The 27,462-nt window shown below is 40.2% G+C and overlaps 1 protein-coding gene across 1 annotated transcript in view; it reads left to right on the top strand.

Moving 5' to 3' along the window:
* The window catches only part of exoc2 (exocyst complex component 2), a 50,732-nt gene extending 23,603 nt beyond the window's left edge, over positions 1-27,129 (top strand). Inside the window, exons 10-27 of the mRNA XM_084723501.1 lie at positions 1,893-2,011; positions 8,695-8,808; positions 10,454-10,578; positions 12,027-12,095; positions 12,217-12,374; positions 12,501-12,622; positions 14,690-14,751; positions 15,077-15,157; positions 15,786-15,845; positions 17,280-17,341; positions 17,431-17,500; positions 20,653-20,769; positions 23,494-23,635; positions 25,520-25,575; positions 25,676-25,798; positions 26,033-26,094; positions 26,438-26,497; positions 26,589-27,129. Of these exons, the coding sequence (XP_084579627.1) occupies positions 1,893-2,011; positions 8,695-8,808; positions 10,454-10,578; positions 12,027-12,095; positions 12,217-12,374; positions 12,501-12,622; positions 14,690-14,751; positions 15,077-15,157; positions 15,786-15,845; positions 17,280-17,341; positions 17,431-17,500; positions 20,653-20,769; positions 23,494-23,635; positions 25,520-25,575; positions 25,676-25,798; positions 26,033-26,094; positions 26,438-26,497; positions 26,589-26,682 (1,696 nt within the window). The 3' untranslated portion in view covers positions 26,683-27,129. The remainder of the gene's footprint in view (positions 1-1,892; positions 2,012-8,694; positions 8,809-10,453; positions 10,579-12,026; positions 12,096-12,216; positions 12,375-12,500; positions 12,623-14,689; positions 14,752-15,076; positions 15,158-15,785; positions 15,846-17,279; positions 17,342-17,430; positions 17,501-20,652; positions 20,770-23,493; positions 23,636-25,519; positions 25,576-25,675; positions 25,799-26,032; positions 26,095-26,437; positions 26,498-26,588) is intronic.
* Positions 27,130-27,462: the final 333 nt, after the last annotated feature.

Below are 27,462 nucleotides of genomic sequence, written 5' to 3' on the forward strand. Positions count from 1 at the left end.
TACATGCTAAGTAGTGTTTTATACATTTCCCAGTCTTTGCATGTATCACACAATCCCTACACATTGCAAACTGTCTGTGTACAGTAAATATGAAGTTGTGATGTATCTCTTAGACTCCTTCATTGTGCTCCTTTTGGTTTCTTTGATGCCTGTCTGTCGTCGTTTACCAGAACTTCATCCTCCATCTTTCATGTTTCTGCCTCTCACTTTTCTCACTGATCTTCTCAGCATTCTGTTGTCCCGTTCTCCTCTTTCTGTTTCTATTTTTCTCTGCCTTTCTTTCCCTCTTTTTTCCCCCCTCTATCCTTGTGTCCATTCATACTTGTGGTCTCTCCCGATTTATTATTGTTAAGACCGACCTGTCAGGATCACAGAGACCAGTTCTCAACCACACGGCAACATCTTTCATCCTGCTGCATTAGGCACGTCTCTGAACGCCCACTCAGCTCCTGTTTACTCTTGCCGTGGATGGTGGGGGCCGTCTGTGTGTGTGTGTGTGTGTGTGTGTGTGTGTGTGTGTGTGTGTGTGTGTGTGTGTGTGTGTGTGCGTGCGTGTGTGTGTACACGTGTGTGTGTGTTGCATGAGATTCTTGCTCAAACTTCTGAAAGATGTCACCTAATGAGAAACAAATGAGCAGTTGGTTCATCAGGTGACAGTAGAGGGAGCCAGGCCACAGCTCAGAGAGTGAGTCATCTGTCATCCCACAGGTCACTGAGTGACGCCCAGGAAGTAAACTCCCGGGAGATGGATGATTATGGGGAGAGAGATGGTACATGAATCAGAGTGTAAAGTTTTAATTTTTGCTTTAGATTTTTGTATGTTACATTTTTAGCACTCTTTAACTTGGATGCAATAATATATTTTCTTGTTGAATATTTTTCTTTCTTACACTTAATTGTTTCCTCTTGTGCTTAGTGTTATATTATTTTAGAGCTGCAGTGATTTATCAATGAATCGCCAAATACTTTGATAATCGATTAATTAGTTTGAGTTATTTTTTTTAAGAAAAAAATAATTTTGTCTGGTGTTGTTACCTCTATATGACAGTAAACTGAATAGATTTTCTGACATTTAATAGAGCAAACAACTAATCGATTAATTGATAAAATAATCAGCAGATTAATAGATTATGACAATAATCATTGGTTGCAACCCCCTGTCGTTTGTATTCATATTTACACATTAATTTAAAACCACTGTATGGAATATATGTGTATATATGTTTTGTCTTATTTTTGTTTAAATATGAGCCTGCTATGACGTGCATACGCCATCCATGATTCGTTACGAGCTGAACTGTGACAGTAGTAAATCACTGCCTTACTGTAAAGGCACTGTGACTGACAACAGTCAACAATAAAAAATCTTTTTACAGTAATAGGAATAAACCTGCCTCCTGCGTGAACTGTCCATAGCTGATAGGGTAGGTCTATGCTACTGTACTTTAATGTCAGTCATGATGGAACTTGGAGAATCTAATATTTTCTGAGGTGATACTTGGTATAAAACGTATGAGGAACACTGCTTTAAAGTGAAATTCATGCTGATTTTCAGTCAGTCTTTGCTGTTTTGTTTACAGAATTTGAAACACATATGGTTCTTTAAGGCAGATCTTTATTTTTGTTTTAACCTGTACTGCTTTATTTGAATGTAAGCATCCAGATGTTTTTCTAATTTGTGATTTTTTTTTTTTTTTTTAGACAATTTGATGTCTTCATAGAATTACGAGTGTTGTGTTCTCACCTCCTTCCTGTGATGTCTACTGTTCGTGCAAGCCTGCACCTCACCAGAATATGTGTGGGTTTTCCTGTTTTTTCATCTTTGAGTGTAAATTTCTAACACCTGTTTTTGTTTGTTTGTTTGTTTTTTGTTTTTTTTTATGCATGTGTAGGTACCTGTCTGACCTGCACGCTCCGGGTGACCCAGCATGGCTGTGCATCTACGCTCAGCACAAGTGGATCCTAGAGCTGATGCAAAACTGCAGAGATGAGTTCATCAGTGGCCAGAGAGGTGAGCACACACACGTCTGAGCTGACTCCCATTACACATGAAGTGAAAAGCCTCTATTTAGCGTTTCCAATGAAGCGGCTGGTGGGTGTCATGTGAATCTGAGAGAGCCAGCTGCCTCTCCGTCGTCGTACCAGCTCTCTGCCTGATTCTGCCCCCCCCCCTCGCATCACCGCCCTCCCCTGCCGGAGGCCCGACTGTTTATTTTTTCATGAATGTATGAATAAGATGAAAGTGAGGGAGCATGGGCTTTGGATTTGGGTTTCAGGACTTGACATGTTACTGCACACGCACACATACAAACTCCCTTTCTCACTCACACACAGCTTCACAGATGGATTGGAACAATTAACCCCAATTAAGCTGTTCCTCTGTTAAATCAGCCAGCAGAAAAATGTGAATGTGAAACCGTCCGCTAAGGAAGAACAGCGATTTGCCAACCACACTTAGACACACACACTCCTACACCCATACTTACACAAAGGCACCCATACAGATACATTGTGAGTGGGTGGCTGCTTCACATAGTGCAGCTGGAACATAAACATGTCTAATGCTAAGGGTAACAGTGGTTTCCGGGGCTCAGGCTTGATGGATCTGGGGGTTGGTTTGCTCCCTGCCTCTCCACAGTTAAATATCATCTTGATTATCATGTCAGGGATGGCCCCTTTTCAGTCCACACATGCATTCCACAGCAGAGAAACATGTGGCAGGGAGTGAATCTGAAATTGCATGCAAATCACGTGCAACCCAACCATTCTGAAAATTGCTGGTTTGTAAAAATGCACTGAGACACATACACAGAAATGCACTTTTACAGTTAGTTTATTTACTTTGATGTAACAGTGTAAGACACATACTGATTCATGAAAAACAGTAGATACAAATAAGATTCTACATACAATACAATGCTGACAGGGCATACATAAACAAAATAAGCATTTGTTTCCAACATTAACTCTTCAAACAAGACTCCTGATCTGGGACATTTATAGTTAAACTCTGTTCGGTAGGGTTAGGGAAAGATTACCTCCATATTTAAAAGAAATCAAACTCAACTGTTTCTAGCAGGCAGGACTTGAGTTGTTCTCTCCACTGTTGACTTCAGATCTGTAAATCCACCCTGACCCTCTTCCTAAGACTTTTCTGCGGTGGTGTGAATAACGTCACGCGACCTCTGCCTCCGCCACCGAGAGAGGACAGTCATCATTCGCACAACCGCATGAAGTCACGTCTGAGGAGAATGTAAATGTAGGTCGTTTTAAAGGTACCCTGTGAAGTTTTCTCATAAATAAACAAAATTCTGTTTACATTTGGTGTTCCTCATCAAAACACTTGCAAAATAGATTTTTTTTTTTTTGCCATGTAGGGTTAAATGTTTTTCAGGCTTTCAACTAGATTAAATGCTCTGTAGAATGCCTTTCTGACTGATAGATCTTTTTTATTGAACCTAATAGATCTAGATAAACCTTCTGATATCACAAAAATTCATGTTGGGGTGTTTATGAAAAATGTATTCACTAGTTGGAAGCTGTTTCTTTAGGAAAACAGTCCTTTTAGGTCAGTGGCCATTCTGTGACCTGCAACTCTGACTGTGGCCACTTTGCCAAAAACACCTTAGAGTACGGCTGCACCGAGTAGTTTGGTGCTTCACTGGTAACGCTGACCATCAGATTCTAAATCAACATTCAAATGTTGCACAGCTTTTTTCTTCTTTTTCTTTCACGTCTACTCAGTGTGTTAAAACACAGTATTTCTGCACAGTTGAAGGTAAAGATTGAGCTACAGTAATATGATTAGTATTCTACTATTTGTAGAATTAGATTCTAGGATTGTTTCTGCCTCGTGTGATCCAATAATTTGCTCAGTGTTGTCCAGTGCCTGAAATTTATCAGAAGAAAAAATAGATGTAATCATTTCTGAGATTCAAAACATGTTTTTATCTCACAAAATATTCATCTTCATTCCAAATTTGTTGACTTTTATTCTTCCAAAAACAGCATTTTCACTGTGGTCAAAAAATGGCTCATCACAGCTGTGTGAAAAGAGCAGACTGAGAAAGTTATAAGATGTTCTTGGTAACTAATTTCCTGGTCGATTAACTGCACATTTTAATTTAGACTACTGACTGATAGTGTTGAACACTGTCCAAAAAAATACGGTGTGTATTAAGAGCCATTAGTCTACAGTCGCTAAATCATGTTCTAAATGCAGCTGAAATGTGTGGCACTTGTGCTGTGCAATATGAATATTGCACATAAACCACAACAATACTTCACCTTTTCAGACCAAAAAGGATCACAGTGTCTGTGGGTAAACAACATTGTTTACCTGGAGCTAACGCTACCAGTGCTGACAGCAGCAGCCTGCTCTGCTTGCAGGTTAATGTCTGTGTCTGTGCTGAATGTGGTCACACATTGCTCTAGTTGAGTGGTTACATATCAGTTTAGCATTCAACAGTCTGCATTCAAACTGCCTCCCAAACTTTTTTTGTTTTGTTTTGTTTTAACAAGCTGTCATCTGACATTGCTGATAAGAGCATCCAGGTGGTTCCGGTTCATTCACGCTGGGTGAGAGAGGCTGCTGTCTGATGGGTCTGCAGCCCCAACCAGTGGCAGGGGGGTGCATAACACCTTAGAGGCAACAGTTAACTGGAATTGACTAGCAAGGGTGGTGATGTTCAGTTGTATAGTCGACTAATTGTGCACCTCCCTTCTCTAAACAAATTGAGGATTTTGTACGAAAAAACAACATTTGATGCAGCCCTACCTTGCAGCTCAGCGTTGTTCTTGGAGGCTTGGTTTGGATGCTTGTAGGGAACACAATACAAAAACAAGAGTGACCTCATCAAAACAGCACAACTACTGGGTATAAACTCTACAGGGTAGCTTGGAGTCTTTCAACAAATGAACAACACTGTCATCTCTCGAGGGAGGACCATCTTCATACAGAGAATGACAAAAGCACACACACATACTCACACATATAATCCCTCTGTTTTTTTTTCTGCCATTACTACTTTTGTTTGCCACAGCCAGCTGTCTCCTGTCCCCTCTGCTGTCGCACTTTGCAGCGAGCTCCTCTATACCCACCTCTTCCCCTCACACACACACACCTGGTAGCTATTTACCATCCCCGCTCTTTGCTGCTCACCTCTCACCCATGTACGAAACCCGTGCCTCTTGAAACATCTCTCCACCCAGGCAGCCCTTGAACAGCCACCATCATAAAACCACATCCACTACATTCCCCTGACCTCAGTCTTCCTCCCCTCCCTCTCACCCTCTGTCACCCCCCTCTCAAATAGCCAGATTCCCCCTTACCAGGACCTCACAGTCTCCTCCCTCTGCTGGCTGCCTCCTCTTCCTCCTTGTATCACATTTACCAGCTCACTGTATTTATAAGCCATCCTTTATGCTATTGTCAGCATCACACGTGGCAGGGATTATTCCTCTGTGATGGATCAGTCATGTTTGCACTAACTGATGTCATTTTCTCTGTCTCTTGTGTTTCTCGCTCCAGAATATGAGGCCAGAGGCCGTTCTGGTATAGTTATGATTCCATTAATTACCATATAAATTGCCTTAAACGTGAAATAGATCCATCCATCTCTGTTGGAACAAGTCTGGAGCCTGAGTTTTCTTGTGAGGAAGCAAAGCAGCGCAAGTTGCTTCCGTATGTCTAAACACTCCCATCTTGCCCTGGTGCTGCAATCTGACTCTGCCCGATTCAATTATAAGCTGCAGTACTCTTACTTCCTGAACAGCGCTTCTTCTGCCAATATCAATACAATTAGCAGGAAATTTTGTTCGTAGAAAAATAGGTTTGTCAGTGAACAATTAGAGGGATTCTGGTGTTCGTGCATTTGACCAGGAAACATGCGGTTGTGATTTTAGGCTCAGTCGGTGCCACTCTAGGAGAAACGTGTTAATTATTACACTTCAGTTAGCATATTAATCATGTGTTTGCATGCATATCAGTGAGGGTCATTTTTTCAAGTTTTACTTTTCTTCTCCAGAAAATCCAGAACCTTTATTTTTATTTTCTATTATCTGTTTATCTGTTTAATCTGAAGAAGATGGTGAAACTTAAATAGAGCTGCAAAGATTAGTCGATAAGTTGAGTAGTCGAAAGAAAAGAAAAGAAAATTAGTCGCAAGCTGTTTTGATGATTGATTAATTGTTTCAGGCACTTTTCAAGTAAAAATATCAAACCTTTGCTGGTTCCATCTTCTTATATGTGAGTATTTGCTGCGTTGTCATTTATGGCAGCAAATAAAGAGTCTGTGGGTTTTGGACTGTTGGTTGGACAAAAGAAGCAATTTGAAGATGTCACTTTGAGTTATGGGAAATAGTGATGAGAATTTTTTGCGACTTTTAGGACATTTTGCAGACTAAACAGTTATTCGTGAATAGAGATGTGTATCGAGAACTGATACTGAACTGGCACTGGTTCCTGACTGGTCAGTACTAAAATATTGGTGAACTCCTGGACAAATGATAACAGCTGACAGGGCGAGACATTCACAAATGTGCATTAACTTTACTAAATATGATCAAAATGCATCTAAATGAAATAATAAAAATAATGCAATATGTATAGTAATTAAATATTTGTTGTATTTATTTCTTGCATCGAGTTGTGGCAAGCAGTATCAATAAGTATCGGTATCAATAAGTAGTATCAGTACTGATATTGATATCAATAATATCCTAACAATATGCATCTCTAATTGTGAAAATAATCAGCAGATTATCCATGATGAAAAGTAAATATAAAGAACTAACATGTGCTGAAAATCTAAATTTAAAAATACAGGTTACAGGGAAAAAAATAGTAGTTTTACCATTTGTTGCTTTTTTTGCTCTCTTTGAGGGATTGTGGAGCTCATTTTCATTTAATTTTGTTACATTTTGTTAATTCTGTTTTTCATTTAATAAAAACAGTTGTAGTATAGTAAATATATTTTAATTGTGTTTCAGTAACTCAATCATTTCATTGGCTCACTCTGGTCCACCAGTGGAAGTTGTTCCCTGCACTTAAATATAAAGGAAGCACTGAAATCTAGATGTTTGGCCACAATCACTTTACATTATTCTTTTAGTCATTAGTTCAGTTGCTGTTTCTTGCTTATTTCAGTTTAATCAATAAAGAAGAAGAATCATCCCAGACACCATACATGTGTCCCAGGTGCTACTTTTATTATCAGTGGGGCATCCTTAATTTCAAATGCTGCTGTGAGGACATAAAATATGTGTAAAAATCTCAAAAACCTGTAAAAAATTAAGTTTTTTGGCATGTGAAATGAACTACATTTAAACAGGAGTCAGTAAGGTGTGTGTGTGTGTGTTTAGAGAGAAAGCATGCGTGTGTGTGTGGTCAGGATCAGTGACCCCTCAGGAAACAGGAACTCCTCTGACCTGCGGAGAAGCATCAGACCTGATGAGGAAGTGAACAGGTGACACACACATTGTCTTGGTGTCTTCAACACACACAAACACACACACACACACACACACAGCGGTTCCTTTATTTTAAGCTTAAAACATTTTGCAAGAAACAACACAGCAGCGGCACAGATAGTTTGAACACGTAAAAGCAACCGTGCACACATGCGCACACACACCTAAACTGGCTCACACACATGTACACTTGTGCATTCTGAGGACGCTGGGGGTTCAGCTGACACCTGGATCAACAGCAGCTCTCATCTCTGTAAAAAGAGAAGAAAACATCACAGAGGCAGAGTCTGCACAGCTCTATAAGGGCCATGTGTCAGTGTGTGCGTGTGTGTGTGTGTGTGTGTGTGTGTGTGTGTGTGTGTAATGCGAGAACGATGGTGTGTTTACAGATTGAAATGACTCAAATGAAAATTTCCTTACATTTTCTAGACTGGATGGCTGTGTTGTTTGCTCGGCCAGCTCGACCACATTTGCTCCTTTGCTTGGGGATTTCTCAATACTTGCTTACACGCTGCACAGTCTGTGACTCACTTTTCTCTGTGTGTGTCAGACACATGTTTTGGAAATGTGGCCATCCGTTTCTCTTCGTTTAGACAAACTACATGTAGGCGTATTGCAGCGTTGCACGAACTTGTCCTTTTGAGTTTCATTTTCATTGTAGTAAGTTTGATCCCCTCACTGCAGCGTTTTCACTTTCATTCCTGTTTGTCAACTTTCACCCCTTCTCCTGTTGTCTTAAAGATATCTCATAGATTCATTGCACTAAAGTTATCTCACCAGCCGAGATAGGAGTGTGTGGTTGCAGAAGGACTTTCTCATCCGTCGCTTGCCGCTGCAAAGCTCCCTGTTGCCATCTAGTGGAGCTCCGGTTCTTGCCTCAAGGATCATACGTGACTGAGCCCAGTGTGGCCGATGTAAACCCACTTCACCCCAGTGCTCACAAAGCCCACAGCTCTGTTTCCTCACCCTGGAAACAACGGGACATTCTCTCAGCTGTGGGCCACGGCAGAGACGGATCAGAACACAAATAAAGAAAGGCCGAGAGGGCCGAGGGAGGATTGTTTGGTGTGAAAGCCTGCTGAGCTTATTGAGGAATGTGGAATTATGAAAATGGCTTATTTGATTATTTGATATCTGAAGTATGTGTTTCTTTTTCCTCCGGGTTCATTTCTCATCTCTTGCCCCCTCCTTCCCCTCTTCTCCTCCTTTCGTTTTGTCTGTCAGTGGGTGTCGGAGCTCTTGAGCCAGAGGGGGATACCCGTCCGTCAGCCCTCGGCAGGCTCAGCCACACCGCGTCTCTGAAGAGAGGGGGCAGCCTGCGAACGCCACGACCCAGCAGTAGGCACCACAATCATACTACAACCCACCCACTCATTCAGTGCTTGGGAGGGGCTTCCCTGTCTGAGCCGCACTCTGACTGTGCTTTTGTTTGTTTGTGTGTGTGTAACACTTTTCGTCATATACAGTGCTTCGGGGAATCACAGTATGGAAGAGTCATGCAGTGTGTCTCTTTACATCAGGCAGTGTAGTAAAAGTACAGACAGAAACAAACAACTGGAGCCTTCTGTGCCTGGAAGTCAAATATTCCCTTCTGTGATTCTTTGAATTACAGAAGCACAATAACATTTTTAAGTCAGTGCGGTTTGCTGGTTCATCCTTTAAATCCCCCACCACCTTCCAGTACACAGGGTTCTTTCAGGTGCTGGAAATCCTTGAAAGCCCTTGAGTTTTAATATAGTTTTTTTCAAGGTTTGAAAAGTGCTTGGATTTTGTATAAAGTGCTTGAAAGTGCTTGAAATTATAATTGCATTACTTTCATAATAAATCGCTCACTGACTGAATAGATAAAAAAAACCCAAAAGAATTTGCCTTTCTCACAAAATGAGAAAACTACACAACAAACTCCACTTGAGCCTTGCTGGTCACTCTGCACGTTACACACGTTACTCCACTCAGTGAGACGACAAACAACCGAAAAACATACTGGGAGGTGCTGCTGTTTCAGTCAAATCAAAAATACTTTAATGACCCCCAGGGGGGAATTTTTGAATTGAATCAATGAGCATCGACTTGAACATAAAAACTTTTAAAAATGAAGAAGATTTTGTTTAATTTGAAATTAGTCTTATGTTTTATAATGGCTCAGCCAGGTTATTAACAATGCCAAGTCTATTTACAGACAGGTGACACATTTTAAAACATGAAACATTGTTGTGTTTTCCTTAAATGTGTCGTCTTTCTGTAGAATTCTATTACAAAACATAATTTTGTTTGTGTATAGCACAATAATAACTGAATTAATGTTTAAGAGGTGAAATAATTATTCTGTATTACAGCTGGGTGCGAGGATATACCACAATATAAATGTCTATGTCAATATACACATTTTCTTAAATATAACATCGTAAATTCTCACATAGTGCAAACATATGATGAGCATTGCTGTAGATTAAAGTACCCAACAGTAGGGCTGGGCAATATTTGACAAAATGAAAGATCACCATATTTTTGACCAAATACCTCAGTATCAATATTGAAGCAACACTGCTAGGAGAACTATAGGTGCTTTCACCAAATATCAGCACAATGAGTTTTTTTTATAACTAAATCATCGGTAATGTGGATATAAGGAATTAAGTGGCTTAAGGCACAAAGTAGAACAGCCAGAACAGACTGGTATGTTCAGGAAACTGTGTCATTTTACTGTAATCCAGACTTTAAAACTAGGTCATATCATGATATGGTGATACCCAGAATCTAAGACAATATCTAATCTCATATCAAGATAGATATATCTTTACATTTGCCCAACCCGCTGAAAGCTTGAAAACACACCTTTAAAATGCTTGAAAAGCGCTTGACTTTGACTTTGAAGAAAGTGAATGATGAATGAGAATGTTGAGTACAGCATAGATGAGTGTTGTGTGTCAGTGGGTTTATGTAATAGAGTGTGTGTGTGTGTGTGTGTGTGTCTTTATTGCAGCCTGGCGCTTTGAAACCCCGCAGCAGGTGCAGTTTGTCGAGAAGCTGTCGGATGTGGTGATCGGCCAGTTGCCCAACTTCTGGAAGCTTTGGATCTCTTATGTTAATGGAAGTCTTTTCAGTGAGGTAAATACCTGCGAATCTTTAACAGCGACAAGAAACACACAGACACAAGTGTGCATTCAGCACACTTCAGATTGGTTCACCGTTATCACAAAAACATATTTTCTGGCTTATTGCTTGTGGTGTGCAGCTCTTCAGATAGTTTGATATGCTTCTCTGAGATATCAGTTCAGAGAGGGTTGTATGGCGTGATCTCAATGAATTACAGAGCTGTATTGCCAAAGCACGTTGTTCAAAATAAAATATTACAAGCTATAAAACAGATTTCTCCCTCCACCCCCAAATAATGGAATTGAAATGGCATTTAAAAAAATACACAACACATTTCTCTAGAAACAGTGATAATCCAGAGAACAAACTGTCAACAGAAACATTCCCTGTGAAAACTGGTAACAATATTTTTTTTGGTGGACTGAAAAAAACAACGTTTTGACCAGTCTGACAAGAATAAAATCTTTTTCTTAGCAGTTACATATAGACAGACCTGTATTCATATTTTGTAGGGCTTTTGGAGGCCTGATAGAGTGAGGGTTAGTTAGTTTCTATAGAACACTGATGGGTGGGCTACCTGCATACTGAGTTTTAGTTTCTGTAAAGTTCATTGAATTGGTCTGGCAAAAGCACTAAATCTGGTGTATCTTGGTAAATGAATGATTCCAGCATATGCTGCATGGTCGTAACTGTAGCTGGTTCAATTCCAGCCGGCGAGCAGAGATGCCACGGTGAGGAAATTTTCCCACTGGCTAATAAACTTGTTACAATACTGGTGTTACTAATTAAACCAGACATTTTGCAAGAAAAGATATGAGCGATGACACTCTGTATCTGTAACTTTAGAGCAATTAAAAGAGCTAATCATAATTGGGCGATTGGTTGAATACGTTGAATGAATCGCCCCACCCCTAGTGCTAACGATAAGTCCAGGCCAATTATAATGTTGCTCCTTGTTAAAATTAGCTTTGATTAGCAAATTTAGCTTTTTTTTTTTTTGTTTTTACATATTACCATCTGCTAACACCTGTGTGGTCAGGTACTGAACAGCAGAATACTTACTTTTATGTTAGCCTACACCCCACAGCTGTTTGGGGATGCTGGGGTTCTATTTAATTTCCCTTCAAGTTGATTTCACTCTGTACAATCATATTCAGTTGTCAAAGTTGCTTCTCTGTGCTGTGACTCTGCTGTTGCGGTACGGAGACACTTTCAGTTGGTAACTGAATCGCTCGTCATCCAGCTAAGTGTTAATGACACGCTTAGAGGTGGGGGTGGTGGGAAAATAATGTAACTGGTGTATGCCCAAATCCTGTGTAACGTCAGTAACACTTACAACTGCAGTAAGCCAACCGATGACCTCTCTACCCGTTTCCATTTTGAAATGTTATTGTCACAATTTGGATGACTTGTTTCAATTAAACATTTGTGTTTCTTGTGTGTTTGCTTTTTTTCTGCAGACTGGAGAGAAATCGGGGCAGGTGGAAAAATCCAAGAAAAATGCCAGACAGAGACAGAATGACTTTAAAGTATGCTTCATTGTGACTGTTTACACAAAAATGTTATTTTGAGCATCTTCCTCACCACAGTTGTTTTCAAGACGAATGCCTCCTAAACTTGCCGTTTGTCCATGTGATGTGTGGTCTTTAGAAAATGATCGAGGAGATGACACATCGGCTGGTGAAGCTCATCCGGGGGGCTCTCCTTCCCTCCACCCTGCCACAGGCGGAGCTGAATCTTTACGGAGGCTGGGAGAACAAGACAGAGCTCACTGGAGCCTGGCTGACGCAAATCATACACACCGTCAGGTTCTCACACTGACTGTTTGCAGTTCTGACATGATTATCTGCAGGGATTTTTAACCTCACGCCTGCCGTGCCATTAATGACCTCTGTGTCTCTCTGTTTCTGTTTCCTCTGCTGTCTCTCGTCCAGAGGTTGTCATGAGGCTCTGTCTGCTCTGGAGATCCCAAATGATTTGCTGCAGGTGATCCAGGATCTGCTGCTGGAGTTGAGAGTTCACTGCCTCATGGTGACTCTGCTGCACACTACAGAAGGTGAGGAAGGAGCAGCTGAGCAGAACTAGTAGTGGAAGGAATCATAAATCGTTTTTAAGATTTTAGAAAGATGAGACTCACAAAATTTCACAGAAGTTCCTGGATTTTGTCCTCTGGCACATTATGTCATGTTATGTGATGAACAAACTACAAATAAGCTGCACCAAGGTTGTCTTAATCCCAGATGAAAACTGGATAATTTGTGCAGCAAATGGCATTTTTATTAGGCTGGGGAAGAAATCAATCCCTACATGCATCGCACTTCTCTCTCCAAAGATAATGTCTCGATGCAGAAGAGTCAACTATCAGAAATTTAAAATCTAGTTCTCGATATTATGATCCCCTGTAACAATTTTGTAGGACTGGGTCACACACTGCGTACAGCTGAATCAACTGGCTGGTGAAACATAGAGGATGTAAAACATTTACATCACTGCGTTGTGTTTGAGCCAGTTGGATGGTAAAATGTAACGGATGTAAAAATGTGCATTCATGTTTGCATTCTAAATTAGGCTACTTCTTGAGTTTTTGCGAGGATGGCTGAGCGTGAGCAGCTGCAGATGGATATAATCTGACTTTCATATTTGGATGAACTGTCCCTTTAAGTGATAGCGTATGGAAGCATTTTGACTTGAAGTTGAAGGAAATAGGGACCTAACTGGACTAAAATATTTTAGAAACGCAACATGAGAAACCATATTTCATGTTTTCACTCGGAAACTACCTATATTACTCCAACAACCCAACTCAGAAGGAAAAAAATATACCATCCTGTCACTGTCCTCTGGCTCTGGTGGCTCAAACATGTTTGGATATATCTAATAAAGCTGCTGAAGCATCTGTGTTTCAGGTCATTTTCGTCACAGTGGTGTTTGTTGCTGAGACAGCAGAGCGGACACGCCCCCAGTGTTTCAGAGCAGAGAAAACTGATCATTTTTTTAATGATTTTGAGACCAAACTTTAGATACGTAGAGATTTTTTTTAATCATGTGACAAACTCAGAATACACATTTAATTAATTAGAATCATGACTTGTTAGAAATATGCTATATTGTAAAAGTAGCAAGTAGTTGCATGGTGAGAAAATCTAAATCTTGTATAGAAAATCAAAAATTTTGATGCATCAAGATGCAGCTGTAATTGTTTTAGAATTTTCCTTGTAGCCCTGTGACATGGAAGGAAATCAAATCTTGAGGTGCCTTGAGATTCCCACCCCTAATTTTCATTATTACATTTTTCCACAACACATAAAAAAGAAAAAGAAAACAAGCTGCATCCAGTCTCTTAAGGTACATGCTAATTCTAAGCAGATTTTAAGTTTTAAAACATGCTAATTTATTCTGAAAAAGTTAAGAACGCAAAATTATCACCAAGGCTGCATGTGCTTTTCTCGTTGCATTTAGGTGGTGGTGTCATTCTGAAGTTGCAGGTTGATTGTTGTCTGTTAATTCACGTATTGTATCATATCCTGTAGGTACAGGAAGGTAAAGTACTTTTGTTTCATGTGTTCTTACCACAAAACCAGTATACTATAAAAGGTTAGTATCTATCAGAAAATAGTCCATAAATGTGGTGTGGCAGTGGGACACAGTAACAGACCAGAAGTGCAGATTTATAATAACGCAGTTTTTTGATACAAACCCAGTACAGGCAGTGAAGTGACATGTCTTTTTACTGCATTTCTTCCATGAGTATTTGGCGGTCAGTGTCCTCAACTGTCACCTTTTACCTCATACAACTTCCAGGGTAGTAATGGAGAAAGTGTTACGAGACTAAAACCAGACATGCTCAGTTTCACTTGTGGTTAGGCATGGTCATTTTGAGAAGAGTGACTGGTTTTCACTTAACTTTCTGCCCCATACACATGAAATTGTGGTCTTGACAGAAAGAGATTGATTTTATATATCATGTTGTGGTTTTCCTTCAGAAACCTTAAATTCTGTGTTGATTCAATTTTATTGAAAGTGATCACACTTCAAAAAATAGAGTGGGTTTTTCTTAGGAGAGAGGTTTCAAGTAATGGTCCTCTTGATTCATATTTGTGCTTTTTTTTTTCCACCCACTCAGATGTCAAGAGGCTCGCTGAGAAGGAGGACTGGGTCGTAGATAATGAGGGGATCACCAGCCTGGTAAGGATGTTTTCGCACCAAGTACAACATCACATCATAACGGGAAATGATAGGTACTCCAGCAAACTGCCAGTCAGATGCCACTCAAAGATACACACCAGTGTCATTTTTGCACGTTAAATAATTATTTTTCAGCTAAGCGAGGACTTTTTCTGTTAAAACACAAGAAACAAAATGAATTTCACAAACATTTCCATGTATTTTCGGTGTAGTAGACTATTTCCTTTCACCATTAAAGATAAAGTATGTGGGGGGTTTTTTGTGTTCTTCAGTATTATATTTTCTGGATCCAGTTTTTCTAATCTACCCTCATGTTTTTTTGCAGCCTTCTCAGTTTGAACAGTGCATGGTCCAGATGCTGCAGTCACTCAAAGAGCCTCTGGAGATCAAACCAGGAGAAATCAATGTGAGATAATCACCTGCAATCATCAAAGCCAATGCAGTCACTGGGGTGGCAGAAGAATCCATATCATAACCAAAACCTGCCTTTTACATGTTGTGTTTTGAGTGCTGGCTCCAGTGCATCAAAACACACTTTGTAATGTCTCACATTTGACCTCCTCCTATGCAGAGGACACTGTGGCTGTGTGTTGTGTCTTTTAGGATGGGTCAAAGCAGAGGATCACTAACAGAAATAAACAAAACCATAGACTAATAAAATATAATTCTCTGCAGTCCCAACAGTTGCAGCTGTAGTTAAGAACATATTTACCGCAGGAAGCCTGAGACTAATTTGTAATTGCACTGTTTCTGTTGTGATAAATCTTTGGTGCAGTTTAGTTCCCACAGATGGAGAATCATCATGATCGTCTCATCACTGAGCGAAGCAGCTTCGATTATGATTGTGGCTGCAATCATGCAGTCCCATAGTTAATGAAGAAACTGTAGCTTTCTTAATAAACTTATAGGAATAAACACAACATGTCATGGCAGTAAAATCATGCAAAATATTGAATACCACAACCCCCGATTTTAAGTAAATTGAATCGGATAGTAGGATAGTTTCTGATGTGGTTTCACTGTCTTTTCACCAGGTGCTTCAGTTGGACCAGGTCCAGGACCAGGCAGCAGAGCTCATTGTGAGCATCTTGAAGGTAAGATCAATCAGCCTGCGGTCAAATTGACAGATGTGGTTTCATTACACACAAATAAGCAGGGAAAGCAATATATAACTGTTTGGATTTTTAAACCTGAAAAGTTGTTTTCCCAGGTGTATGTTTTCCTCGACCAGAAGCGCATACCAAAGTGGATGTGTCATATTCTCCACATTGTTGTGCACTGTGCAACACCCAGTGGTTCTGCTCAAAATGAGTGGAAACAGGCTGGTTTGCTATATATTATAAAGGTTCCAAGAATCCTGAATGGACCAGGTTCAAGAACCAGAGCTAATTTGGTGGAAAAGCACCAGGGCTGTCCCCTGATAGTCGCCGATTTGAATCATTAGTTGATGTGCATCACAGATACAGGACAAAAACAGATAGAAGCTAACAGAAATGCACAGAGAGAACATTTCAATGTAGAATTAAAGGGAATCATAAATATAATTTTATAACAGCTGATACACTTATAAAAAAAAAATCCTCAGGACTGCATGCAGCGACAGTTGACTGATGAGAGAAGGTGAAAAGGGTGGTTAGTAAACAAGTTTCAGCTCATGACAGGCTGTAAACTTCAAATACACAATACAAATTGAGTCTCAAAATTACCACAAACCACAAAACTAACTGATGGAAACAGAGAAGAAGTCATAGAATCTCAGAGCAGTGTGACGCTCTGCCAGCAGTCTTATCCAGACGCAGGCCACGCTTGTTTGCTTGTTGTTTGTTCTTTGTTTGTTTTGTCTTGTTAGTACCTTAATCACTCTTGCTAAACCTACCAGACTTCCTTTGCATCATTTGCATCGGCTTCATTCAAACTTTACAGAAACAAAATAAAACTCACCAAAATCGTCTTGGTTCATCCTCCCACTATCCCAACAATCACTAACTCTGGTTTGGCCCAAATAAATATTTAATTCATGGTGTGATGGAGCACGGAGCATGCAGAGGAGGTGATGCTGAACAGCAGCTGCAGCCTCGAGAGAGAAGCTCTGCAGGTCCCTAACTACAAGAGGACGCGCACTTTTAATTTCTCTGGCTGTGTGAAAATAATGATATTTTCACATCACAGATGATAACGAAAGGCATTAAAGACACACACATAAAGACAGAATTATCCTCATTTGTACTCCTCTTCAGCTAATGGTTGTCTTCCCTGCAGAGCTTATCACCTGTCCTACTGCACTCTGCACAAAAACAAAAACTTATTGTGAAATGTTCAAAGGGCCACCCAGCATCCTATCGGGGGCCAGATTTGGCCCTCGGTCCATAATTTCAGTAACAGTGGTTTAGACTGTCCAGTGAAGCACTGAATCACCTTGACTTAAACCTAAATCTGTCATGAACTGAGAAAGTTAATCATGTGGAGTGAGATATGAGCATGGCCATAGTTTGTTTTTTTACATCATGCCTGTTCATGTGTTCACTCAGGTTTTCATAAACTGCCTGGAGCAGCTGAGCACTAAAACTAATGGAGACATTGATACATCTCAGTAAGTATTTGAATGTTTGTTTTATATTTGTGATTATTGTGTACTTGACTCTGAAAACATGTTAAAGCCTCCCCTGTGTGTGTGTGCAGCAACATTTCAGTGGACTTGTCCTCTCCAGATCGGTTTCCTGGCATTCAGGAGGGCTTCAGTCCAACATCTGTAAGTGTGATGTGTTGTTTTTTTTTGTTGTTGTTGTTGTTTTTTTCAGTATTTCCTTTAAACTATTTGGGGTTAATACAGCTGAAATCCCACATCTGGCGACTGTCAGCGTCACCAAAGCGTGGGCCCTCTCCTTCACACAACCAGACAAACACGTGTCTCACTCATTCAAACCACAAAATGTTATCAGGCTGTTTCCTGGTTGTGGACAAGAAGCAGATACGTCCTCATTTCCTGTAACTTGTTTGAGATGTTAGTGAACGGGGTTAAGCATAGGGGAGGAGGACGAGGAGGAGGAAGAGCAGGGTGTAGAGTGCTTCTGGTAAAGGGAAATGGAGCAAGGTGCAGACGGGGTTTCCCCAGCCCCAATATATGTAGCATGGGTTAAGCAGCCAGATTCGAATGAATGCAGCTGACCAGAGTTAAGGCCGGTGTCACTCGTCATATAAAGTCTAGTGTTTTTGGCTATTTGGCACATTAGAGGCCACCATGTATGCCTGAGGGTGGTGGTACCTGGGCGCCAGCGCAACATCAGCCCTCTGAAGTGTCTTATCTTGTCTGTAGGTCTGTAGCGCTGGTTACACCGGGTGTGAAAAACAAATTGCTGCCAGTGACGACATCATTTGTGGTTGTCAAAATGTAGGCTAACCATTCTGTCATCACGCCGCCAGTGTTTGTGTGCTCGTGTCTGTTCAGTGGAATGAATGATTGTTTGTTTGTGCTTCTGTACTTGTTTGGACGTACCAGTTTTAGTTTTAGACCTTGAGAGGAAGGAAAGTTTAGAAAAGAAGTGAAAAGAACAGAAGTGAAAAGTGAAGACTTCTTTTTGGAAAGCAAAGACGTATTAGGAAAAGTTAAAAGTTAGAACACTTTCTGGGTGTTTTTGCTTGTTTGTTGTTTTTTTATTGCCCTTTTTTTTAAAAAGCTTTTGGAGCTTTTATACCTTTATTCAAAAGGACAGCTGCAGTTGGGACAGCTGAAGGAAAGGGGAAGAGAAGGGGGGGGGGTTACATACAGCAGAGGGCTGCAGGCTGGAATTGAACCCACAACCCCTGGAGAGGACTCAGCCTCAGTATATGGGCACAGGCTCTTCCAACTGAATCTCCAGGGAGCCCCAGAACAGGCAGAACATTTTAATTCCAATACAGAAATGAATTTGGACATTTTATGGGAGAGGGGTGTCTCAAGACAAGTGACAGTGTTAGGAAATTGAGAATGTTTTTGGAAAGTAAGAACATTTTTCCAAGTGATAGCACAAGTAAGGATTGAGAACATTTAAAAAGTAAGGAAATTTTAGAAAGAGAGGACCTTTTAGTTAGCTAAGACATTTAGAAAGTGAGAACATGTCTTGGAGAGTAAGGAAATTTGGGGAGATTTAATACATTTAGACAAGCAAGGACACATTTGAAAAGTGTGACATTTTAAAAAAAGGACAGTTTCAGAAAGTGAGGACATTTCTGGAAAACAAAGATGTGTTAGGAAATATGGACAAAATTGAAAAGTGAGGATGCTTTCTGAAAGACAAAATATTTTACATTAGATTTAGCTTTTGGGGAGGGGATTAGGACATTTTGGGACAGGGGAATGAGTCAAGGAAAGTGAGATGGTTTTTGGAAAGTGAGAATATTTTTGTAGGTGATTTAAGGAAGTGAAGATTTTGGGACATTTTCGAAATGTGAGGACATTTGTGCAAAGTGAGGACATTTTGGTTAACTGAGGACACTTAAAGAGTGAGGACATTTTTAGAAAGGTGAAGATATTTTGGGAAAATAGAACATTTTAGAAAAGTAAGGACGTATTTAAGTGTGGACGTGAGAAATGTTTTGTCTTTAGAAATGTCGGTATTTTTTGAAAGCAAAGAGATGTTGAGAAAATGAGGACAAGTTTGACAAGTGAGGACACTTTTTAGAAAGTGGGGCATTTTTGCAAAGGATATTTTTAGAAAGTGACGACGCTTTGAGAAAGGGAGAGCAACAATTTTGAAAAATGAGAACAACTGTAGAAAAGAGAGGGAAATTTTAGAAAGTGAAGATATTCTAGAAAAATGAGGGCAAGGTTGGAAATTGGAGCCATTTTAGGAAACTAATTTCAGCAAAGCAATTACTATTTTCCATGAGACAACAGTTTAGTTGAGTGAGAACATTTTTGCAAAGCAAGAACATGTAGAAGAGTGAGGATGTGTTTTAGAAATGAGGACATTTTTTGAAAAGTAAAAACATTTTAGGAAACTGTGGAAATAGTACAAAGTGCGGACATTTGTGTTAAGTGAGGACATTTCTTGGAGAGCGAGGACACATTGGGAAATTGGATTAATTTTGAAAAGTGACAACTAATTTGAAAAGTGTAGGTATTGTAGGAAAGAAATTGAGGACAAGTTTGAAAAGCAAGGACACTTTCAAAGGGAGGACATGTGGAGAAGACGGGACAATTTGGAGCATGAAAATAATTTTAAACAGGGAGGACAGGTTAGAAAAATGGAGCAATTTTAGTCAACTATGACCATTTCAGCAATTTTTTGGTCCAAGTGACAACAATTTAGTTAAGCAAGGACATTTTTGCAAAGCAAGGACATTTTAGTTTACTGAGGACATATTTCAAAGTGAGGACATTTTGTGGAAAGTGATGACCTTTAAGGAGGCTGTGGAAATTATACTTTATTAAAGAGCAAGAGCATTTTTTTAGAAAGTGAAGGACACACGGTATTTGAAAAGTGTGGACATTTTAGGAAAATGAGGACAATTTTGGAAAGTTAAAACATTAAGAAAATGAGGAGCCTTGCAAAGAGAGAACTTTTTCAGATGTGGGGACGTATTTTGAATGGACATTATAAGGAAGTAATGATGTTTTTAGGAAAGTGAGGACATTTTTGCAAAGCAAGGACAATTTAGTTAACTAAGGACATTTTGAGAAGTAAGGACATGTTTTAGAAAGTGATGATGTTTAAGGAGACTGGACATTTTTGAAATGTTTTGGAACGTGAAGACATTTGAGAAAAGTGAAAAAGGAGGACTTATGAAAATGGAGGATATTTTAGGAAAATGAGGGCGTTGTCTGGTCCTCGCTCCTTCAAAGTCACGTTAAAGGCTTAAGGTTACAGCTACAGTTTCACAAGTATAAAAGTATAAGCGTGTGTTGTTTTTGTGTGTGTTTAGGAGCAGCGTCTGCTGATCATCCTCAGTAACTGCCAGTACCTGGAGAGACGCACCTTCCTGAACCTGGCCGATCACTTTGAGAAACACGGCTTCACAGGCACCGAGAAGATCACACGGGTCAGTGTTGCACTCAGTTAATAATCATCTGAAATTTGCAGCTGTGGTTTTTAAATAACTGTAAGGACTTTAGATGAAGAAGCTGTCTGTCTCACTCTGTTGATGAGAAGTGTGTTGTTAATTAAAGCTGATGAGAGATGGTGAAGGTCCCCCACTCTCTTCTTAGCAAAGATATGACTCTTCTTTTTTTTTAAAAGAAAAAAGCAAAGGTCGTTGCCCTGGAAGCTCAGTTCTTCACTTTCAACCCTTTCTCTTCTTCACACAGACACACACACAGCTGCACACAATGACTAATGGCTGAATCACAAAGCTAAGAAATGTTCGGTTGGTTTTCCTGTAAAAACAAATGAACATCATATTCTTTGAAAGACTGATTTTGACTTTTGCTTATCTTGTATTTCTAATATTTAGATACTAAGTATGGGTGAGAGTTTCTTTAAATATTAACAAAGCTGAGAATTTATCTGTTATACATCTGCCCCACTGTATGACACATTTGTACCATTAATACTGCAAAAATATTTAAATTTGTAGAAAATAGTTAAATTCTCCACATACACACACACACACACACACACACACACACACACACACTTCCTTTGAATCAGCTAAATGATACAGATAAGCAGTTAAAAGTTGAAGCATCATCACATACGTGTATACTGTATGCAAGGTTGCGTGATAACTCAGTGTTATTATATATTTATCATTTGACTTTCATTGGAAACATATGGTGATAATGATGATGATGACACGACAGAAATCTGTTGGTCAGACTTCTAAGAAAGTATGTAAGTTAAACAAAACAATACCAGTCATTTTTGTCCAAGTTTTTCTCTGACACATTTGAGGACTTGCTAATGTAAGGCATGAGAGTGAGACACAGTCCATTACAGTCACTGGACATTTGGCTTCAACAGTTTGATTATTTTTATATGTGATTTTGCATAAACTTGTCATATTGAAAGTGCTAGAATGCTCAGATGATTAGTCAATTGATGGATCATTAACGGACATTTTGACTAGGGCTGCAACTAACATTTATTTATTTTTTTTGTAGATTAATCTGTCGATTGTGTTCTCAATTAGTTGTTTGGTGTATAAAATGTTGGAAAATGGTGAGAAATGTCTGACATTTCCCAAAGCCCACAGATGACATTATTAAATGTCTTGTTTTGTCCAGAACAGAAAGATATTTAGTTTAGTGTCATAAGTGAGTAAAGACATCAAAAAATATTCACAGTTGAGAAGATTGAAATCACTCGAACTGATGCAATTAAATTAATAATCGGTTAATAATCAATGCATCGCTGCAGCTCTAATTTTGATTGAAAATTTCATCACTTCTGAAGGGGGAGACGTCTGTGCGCTTCCTTAAAATCTGGGATTCAAATGTACAAACGGACGGAACAGATTCAAGAGCCAATCGCTGTAATTCAGACAAAGAAACCTGAAACCTCCAGCACAGAGCGGACTTGACAAGACAGAGAACAAGAGTTAGCATTAGCTGTGTCAGCCACTGCCAGTTACAGGCTAACAAACAAATGAATAAAAGATGCTAACACTTAGCCATTCTGATACGTCTGCTGGTCACTGAGCACCACGGACTCCTTATCTGAATCTGAGTCTGACCCAAACATGTATGGCTGAATCTCTTCGATATTTCCTGTAACGCTAAAGCTAGCTCTCTTGATGCTCTCTGCTCTGTCAACCCAGTGCAAGCAGCAGTTGGTGACACAGCGCGAGTCAGAACTTCTCAGTGAGGGCAGACGTAGCGTCATTGTAGTGTTTCACTGCATTGTAAATGACTGTGTTCGGGATCTGGACTGTTGGTCAGACAAAACAAGCAGTTTTAAAATGTCTAGGTGGTTCAGGAAGCAGAGCGGGTTGTCCATTAATCCTCCATTAACAGTGGAGAGAGGTGACAAAAGTACACATATTCTGTACTCAAATAGAAGTACAGATACATGTGGGGTTTAAAAAAAGATACTGGTAAGAGCAGAGGTTCTGATCCAACTTCTTTACTCAAGTAAAAGTGAAAAATTACAGGCTCTGAAATGTACTCAAAGTATAAAAGTAAAAAGCTGCCAAAAGAACTTCACCTTTTCTCTGCGGTCGAGTCTCTTTCAATGTTTGTTTTGTCTTGTAACGTCATGTATGTCTTGTTGTATCTCCTACGCTGTTTTTGTTTTGTTACGTCTTTTTCATCCTGTTATATTGTTTTTATCTTGTTTTATTGTTTTTGTTTTGTTTTGTCTTATGGATTGTTTTTGTCTTTTTCATGTCTTTCGTCTTGTTTGGTCATTTTCATCTTGTTACGATGGTTTTGTCATGTGGCCCTTTTTTTCGTCTTAATGTGTTTTGTATTATGACATTTTTTTCTTGCTACGTCTTACATTGTTTTTTGTCGTTTTTGTCTTGTTATGTCATTTTCATCCGATGTTTTGTTATGTCTTTTACGTTGTTTTCCTCTCATGACATCAAATTCATTGAAACCAAAGTAACAGGCCTGCTTTTCAATGTAAGGAGTAGAAAGAACAGATATTTGTGTTCAAATGTAGAGAACAAAAGTCAGAAAAATAAATACTCAAGTACCTGAAAAATCTACTTAAGTAAATTAAAGAATTTGTACTTAGTTACTTCCCACATCCATCAGATGTGGGGAAAAGAGACATTTCTGTCATAATGTAGTTGTGGTAACAGTGTGTGTCTTTGACCTGCCAGGTGAGTGTGGAGGCTGTCCGGCAGCTGGATAGAAATCTCTTTGAGGCCTACATCGAGAGACGAGCTGACCCGATCGCCGGCTCTCTGGAACCCGGCATCTACGCTGGATACTTTGACTGGAGGGACTGCCAAACACCGACAGGTACTGTAGAGCACCGAGGTTCTCAGTCTGTACGCCCTCTGTCTGTGTGTGTCATGATAAAACCTGGGCTGTACGCCTGAGATGATGATCGGGGAAATCACCAGTGACAACCACTAACTGACCCAGGTAATATCAGAAATTAGCCACTGACAGTGCTGTGGCATGAGAACCTGACATATCAGGTCTGATCTGTGTTGTTGTGGTTCTCTTGTGTGATATGTAAAGTTCGGCTCTTTGATGATTTACTGTAAACACCACTGAGATGATTGCAATGGTCCCCCCTCACAATCTCATGGCCTTTATGTTCAGCTGTGGGTGTGCGCCGATGTGTGTATGTGTGTGTGCATGTGTGTGCACATGAGTTTGACTCTTTGCTCACCAGCTGCACTCAAACCCAGGTGAAACTTAAATGCGTATGTGTGGTTTACCTTAGCACAGGATGTGAAGCAACATGTCAAAGTGTGTGTGAGTGCGCTGGGTTTATACTCAGGTGGGCAGCAGCAACTTTATTACACAGTTTTTAAAAGGCAGCATTGATCGAAAGTTGGGCCGTGCTCTGGTTTGTTCCTGCCGGTGAGAGTTTGTGTGTTTGGGCTGCTTGTGAAAGAGGAACATTTTGGACACCAAACCACAGATCTAGGATATGATACTTTCACTTTTTGTGTGGGACTGATGCTGGTGTGTGGGTGCTGCAAGGCATTAACAATCCAGTTTCAGTACTTTCAGTCTGTTGTTGTCTCTGGTTGCTTCGCTGTTATATTTTCAACTTCCAAGTGACACATTAACTTAAGTCTCTGTTGTCTCTTTTTCTCCACACAGAACAGTATAAAGTAAAAATCATATTGTTTTAATAAGAACAGTCATGCATAGCCACACTTCCAGCTCCATCTATTTGCATCATCTTGATCTTAAGGTGCAGAGTTAAACATATGACATTTCTAGTAAAGTTCCGATAAATTGTCAGTCATGGAAAGTCAGGGTATTTCACTGAGCAGCCACTTACATTCACTATTCATACTTTTATTTATTTACTTATTTATTTATTTGCAAACACATAAAACTGTTAAAAATCCAGGGGACCATCAGGGACACTTTATCACATTTTGTCCACATCAGAGGGCAATTAATCATGTTTTGTCAGCAGAAAGGACATCCTAGACAGCGGTTTGTCCACTCAAAAGGCATTCTTGAGGGCTCTTTACCATGTTATGTCCACCCAAGAGGGCACTGTGCCATGTTTTGTCCATTGGAAGGACATCTCAGATGCTGCTTTTTCATGTTCTGTCCACTGGAAAGGCACCCTTGAGAGCACTTTATCACATTTTGTACACCCTAGAGGGCACCTTGCCATGCTTTGTCAACTGGAGAGACATCCTAGATGCCACTTAAGGGCATTTAATCATGTTTTATCTGCAATAGAGTCATCCAAAAGGCACTTTTGCAATCTTTTTTCAAATATGGGGCATCGGGGAGGTAATCACCCCTTCTGAGTGCACCAGTGACAAAACTCATTCACAAAATGAAGCAAAAGGCTGCGTCTGTTAGAACAGAACCCAGCTATCAATCTTCATATTGACAGCTTATGATGCACATCGAAACATCTTACACATCATTTCCCGTTTAGGCCCACACACAAGCGGCAGGGTACACCACTGTCCTATTTCACATGATATTCGCCCTGGGCATCAAATGGCATGTTTCAAATGACACAGCACTTTGCGAGGCAGATAGTGTGTTTTGCATTTCACATTTTGTGACAAAAATTTCTCCCAATGACTGTTTGTATCTACATAGTAATCAAGATTCGGAAACACTGTGCTCTCTCAGCACCTCATCTTCAAATCTACCTGATTTTTGCTCATGTTGCACCTTCTTCTCCCACAGGTGTAAGGAACTACCTGAAGGAAGCTCTGGTCAACATCATCACAGTTCATGCTGAGGTACAAACAGCCAACACACTTGTCTTGCTCTGCAGTGCTTTTTATCCAACCCTGCATTTACCAGATGTCTTTTTTTTTCTCTCAACTTTATCTGTCTCAGGTCTTCACAGTGTCGAAGGACCTGGTTCCTCGGGTTTTATCTAGAATTGTTGAGTCAGTTGCGGACGAGATGTGCCGTCTTATGCAATGTGTATCCTCCTTCAGCAAGAATGGAGCCCTGCAGGTACCCATGCTGTCAAGCACTCACAGACACTCACACAGAGCGGTATCACTCATAGTAAGGCCCTGACTCATAAGTCGACCCCCACACTTGGCGGGGATTTACCTGTCGTTTCTGATAAAGCCATATTTCTGTTCAAGCTTCCAACTGCTGACAGTTGAAGATGTTCATTTGATTTCATCTGCTCCATTTTTTCTTTGTTACACGTCCCTCACCCACCCCCCGTCTCGTCCTCAGGCTCGACTTGAACTCTGTGCACTGAGAGACGCCATAGCCGCATACCTAAACACTGAGAGCAAGTAAGTGCAGCACCCACATGTTCACACAGTGGCACAGACGGGAACTCACATATGTGCCCAGTGATTTATGGTAGCGAATGTCACAAACATAAATCTTAACAGTCACACATCCCTCACTACAATCCCTATTTATGTTACTTGGTGGGTTTTGCAAGGGAAGTGAAAGTAATCTGGTTCTGCTGTGTGCACGCACTGTGGTGTGTGTGTGTGAACATGTATGTGTGGGGAGATCTGCCTGTAAGGCTGTAGACACACACACTTAATCTGAACTGTGTTTTCTGTTTTCCAGTGTTAATAAATGTGCTTTTTGTAACAAAGCTTTAACCGAGTGTCTCGTTTCTAGTGCCAGCTTCAAACTGGCTCTGGACGCCCTTCCTCAGCTACACAGCGGAGCCGATAAGAAGTGAGTGCTGGTCCGTGTTGCTAATAAAAGTGACTGCAACCTTTAGAGATTAATTCACAGGAATCATGTTTGTTTGTATCTCCTCCAACAGGTTATTGGAGGAGCTGTTGAACAAGTTTAAAAGCAGCATGCAGCTCCAGCTCACCTGCTTCCAGCCCTCCTGCGTCCAGCCTGTAAAGAGATAAACTCATTCTGCCACTCTACTGCACTGTCTTTTGTTTCTTATCTATGTGCAATCCGCTCAGAAACTTTAACTCTATCTCGACAGTTATCACTTTATTCTTTACTCATCACTTTTTCCAGTGTCACTTTCAATTTCTGCTTCACTAGATTGGACACAATCGTCTGCTCATCTAATCTCATAGACACTAAATGAGTTGATTTGATTGTTGGACAGTCCCAGTCACGATGGTTATGCTAATCACATACGGCCACTCATGCAGCAAACAGACAAATCTGCAAACAGCTCACTGGCTCGTTTCAAGAAAAGCTGTGGGTCAGCAGCAGGATAAAGGCTGTAACAAAACTGGAGTCTGCTCAGACTGAAATGATCTGTCCTAAATATGTTGCTGTTGATGCTTTGTATTGTGCCATATCTACTGCCCAATAAAGTAAGAAAACTTCCTGTTAAAGTTGTGTGTTTCCTAGAACTTGTTCAAAACAAAAACTCAACTATTTATTACTTTTTATTATATAGACTTTCAACCACGCTTTATTGAATGGTCAGATTTTAGAGTGGGTTTCAGGAGGATGGGGGAAGTTACTGATTAAACAGTCACTGACATTAAGATGTAATTGATTAAAAATGTATTTACCAATAATTGTCAGTTGTATAGCTGACTTATTCTGACAGCTAAATTCCACCAGGCGCAGCTGCGTAGCGTTACCGCCACGCCGCTCCGTGGCATCTCGACCTGATTGCTGCCATTCTACATAATGCTTCTGATTCCACCAGCAGCACCTCA

The sequence above is a fragment of the Lutjanus erythropterus genome, chromosome 7 (assembly GCF_056507025.1).
Source record: "Lutjanus erythropterus isolate fLutEry1 chromosome 7, fLutEry1.hap2, whole genome shotgun sequence".
Taxonomy (NCBI): Eukaryota; Metazoa; Chordata; class Actinopteri; order Lutjaniformes; family Lutjanidae; genus Lutjanus; species Lutjanus erythropterus.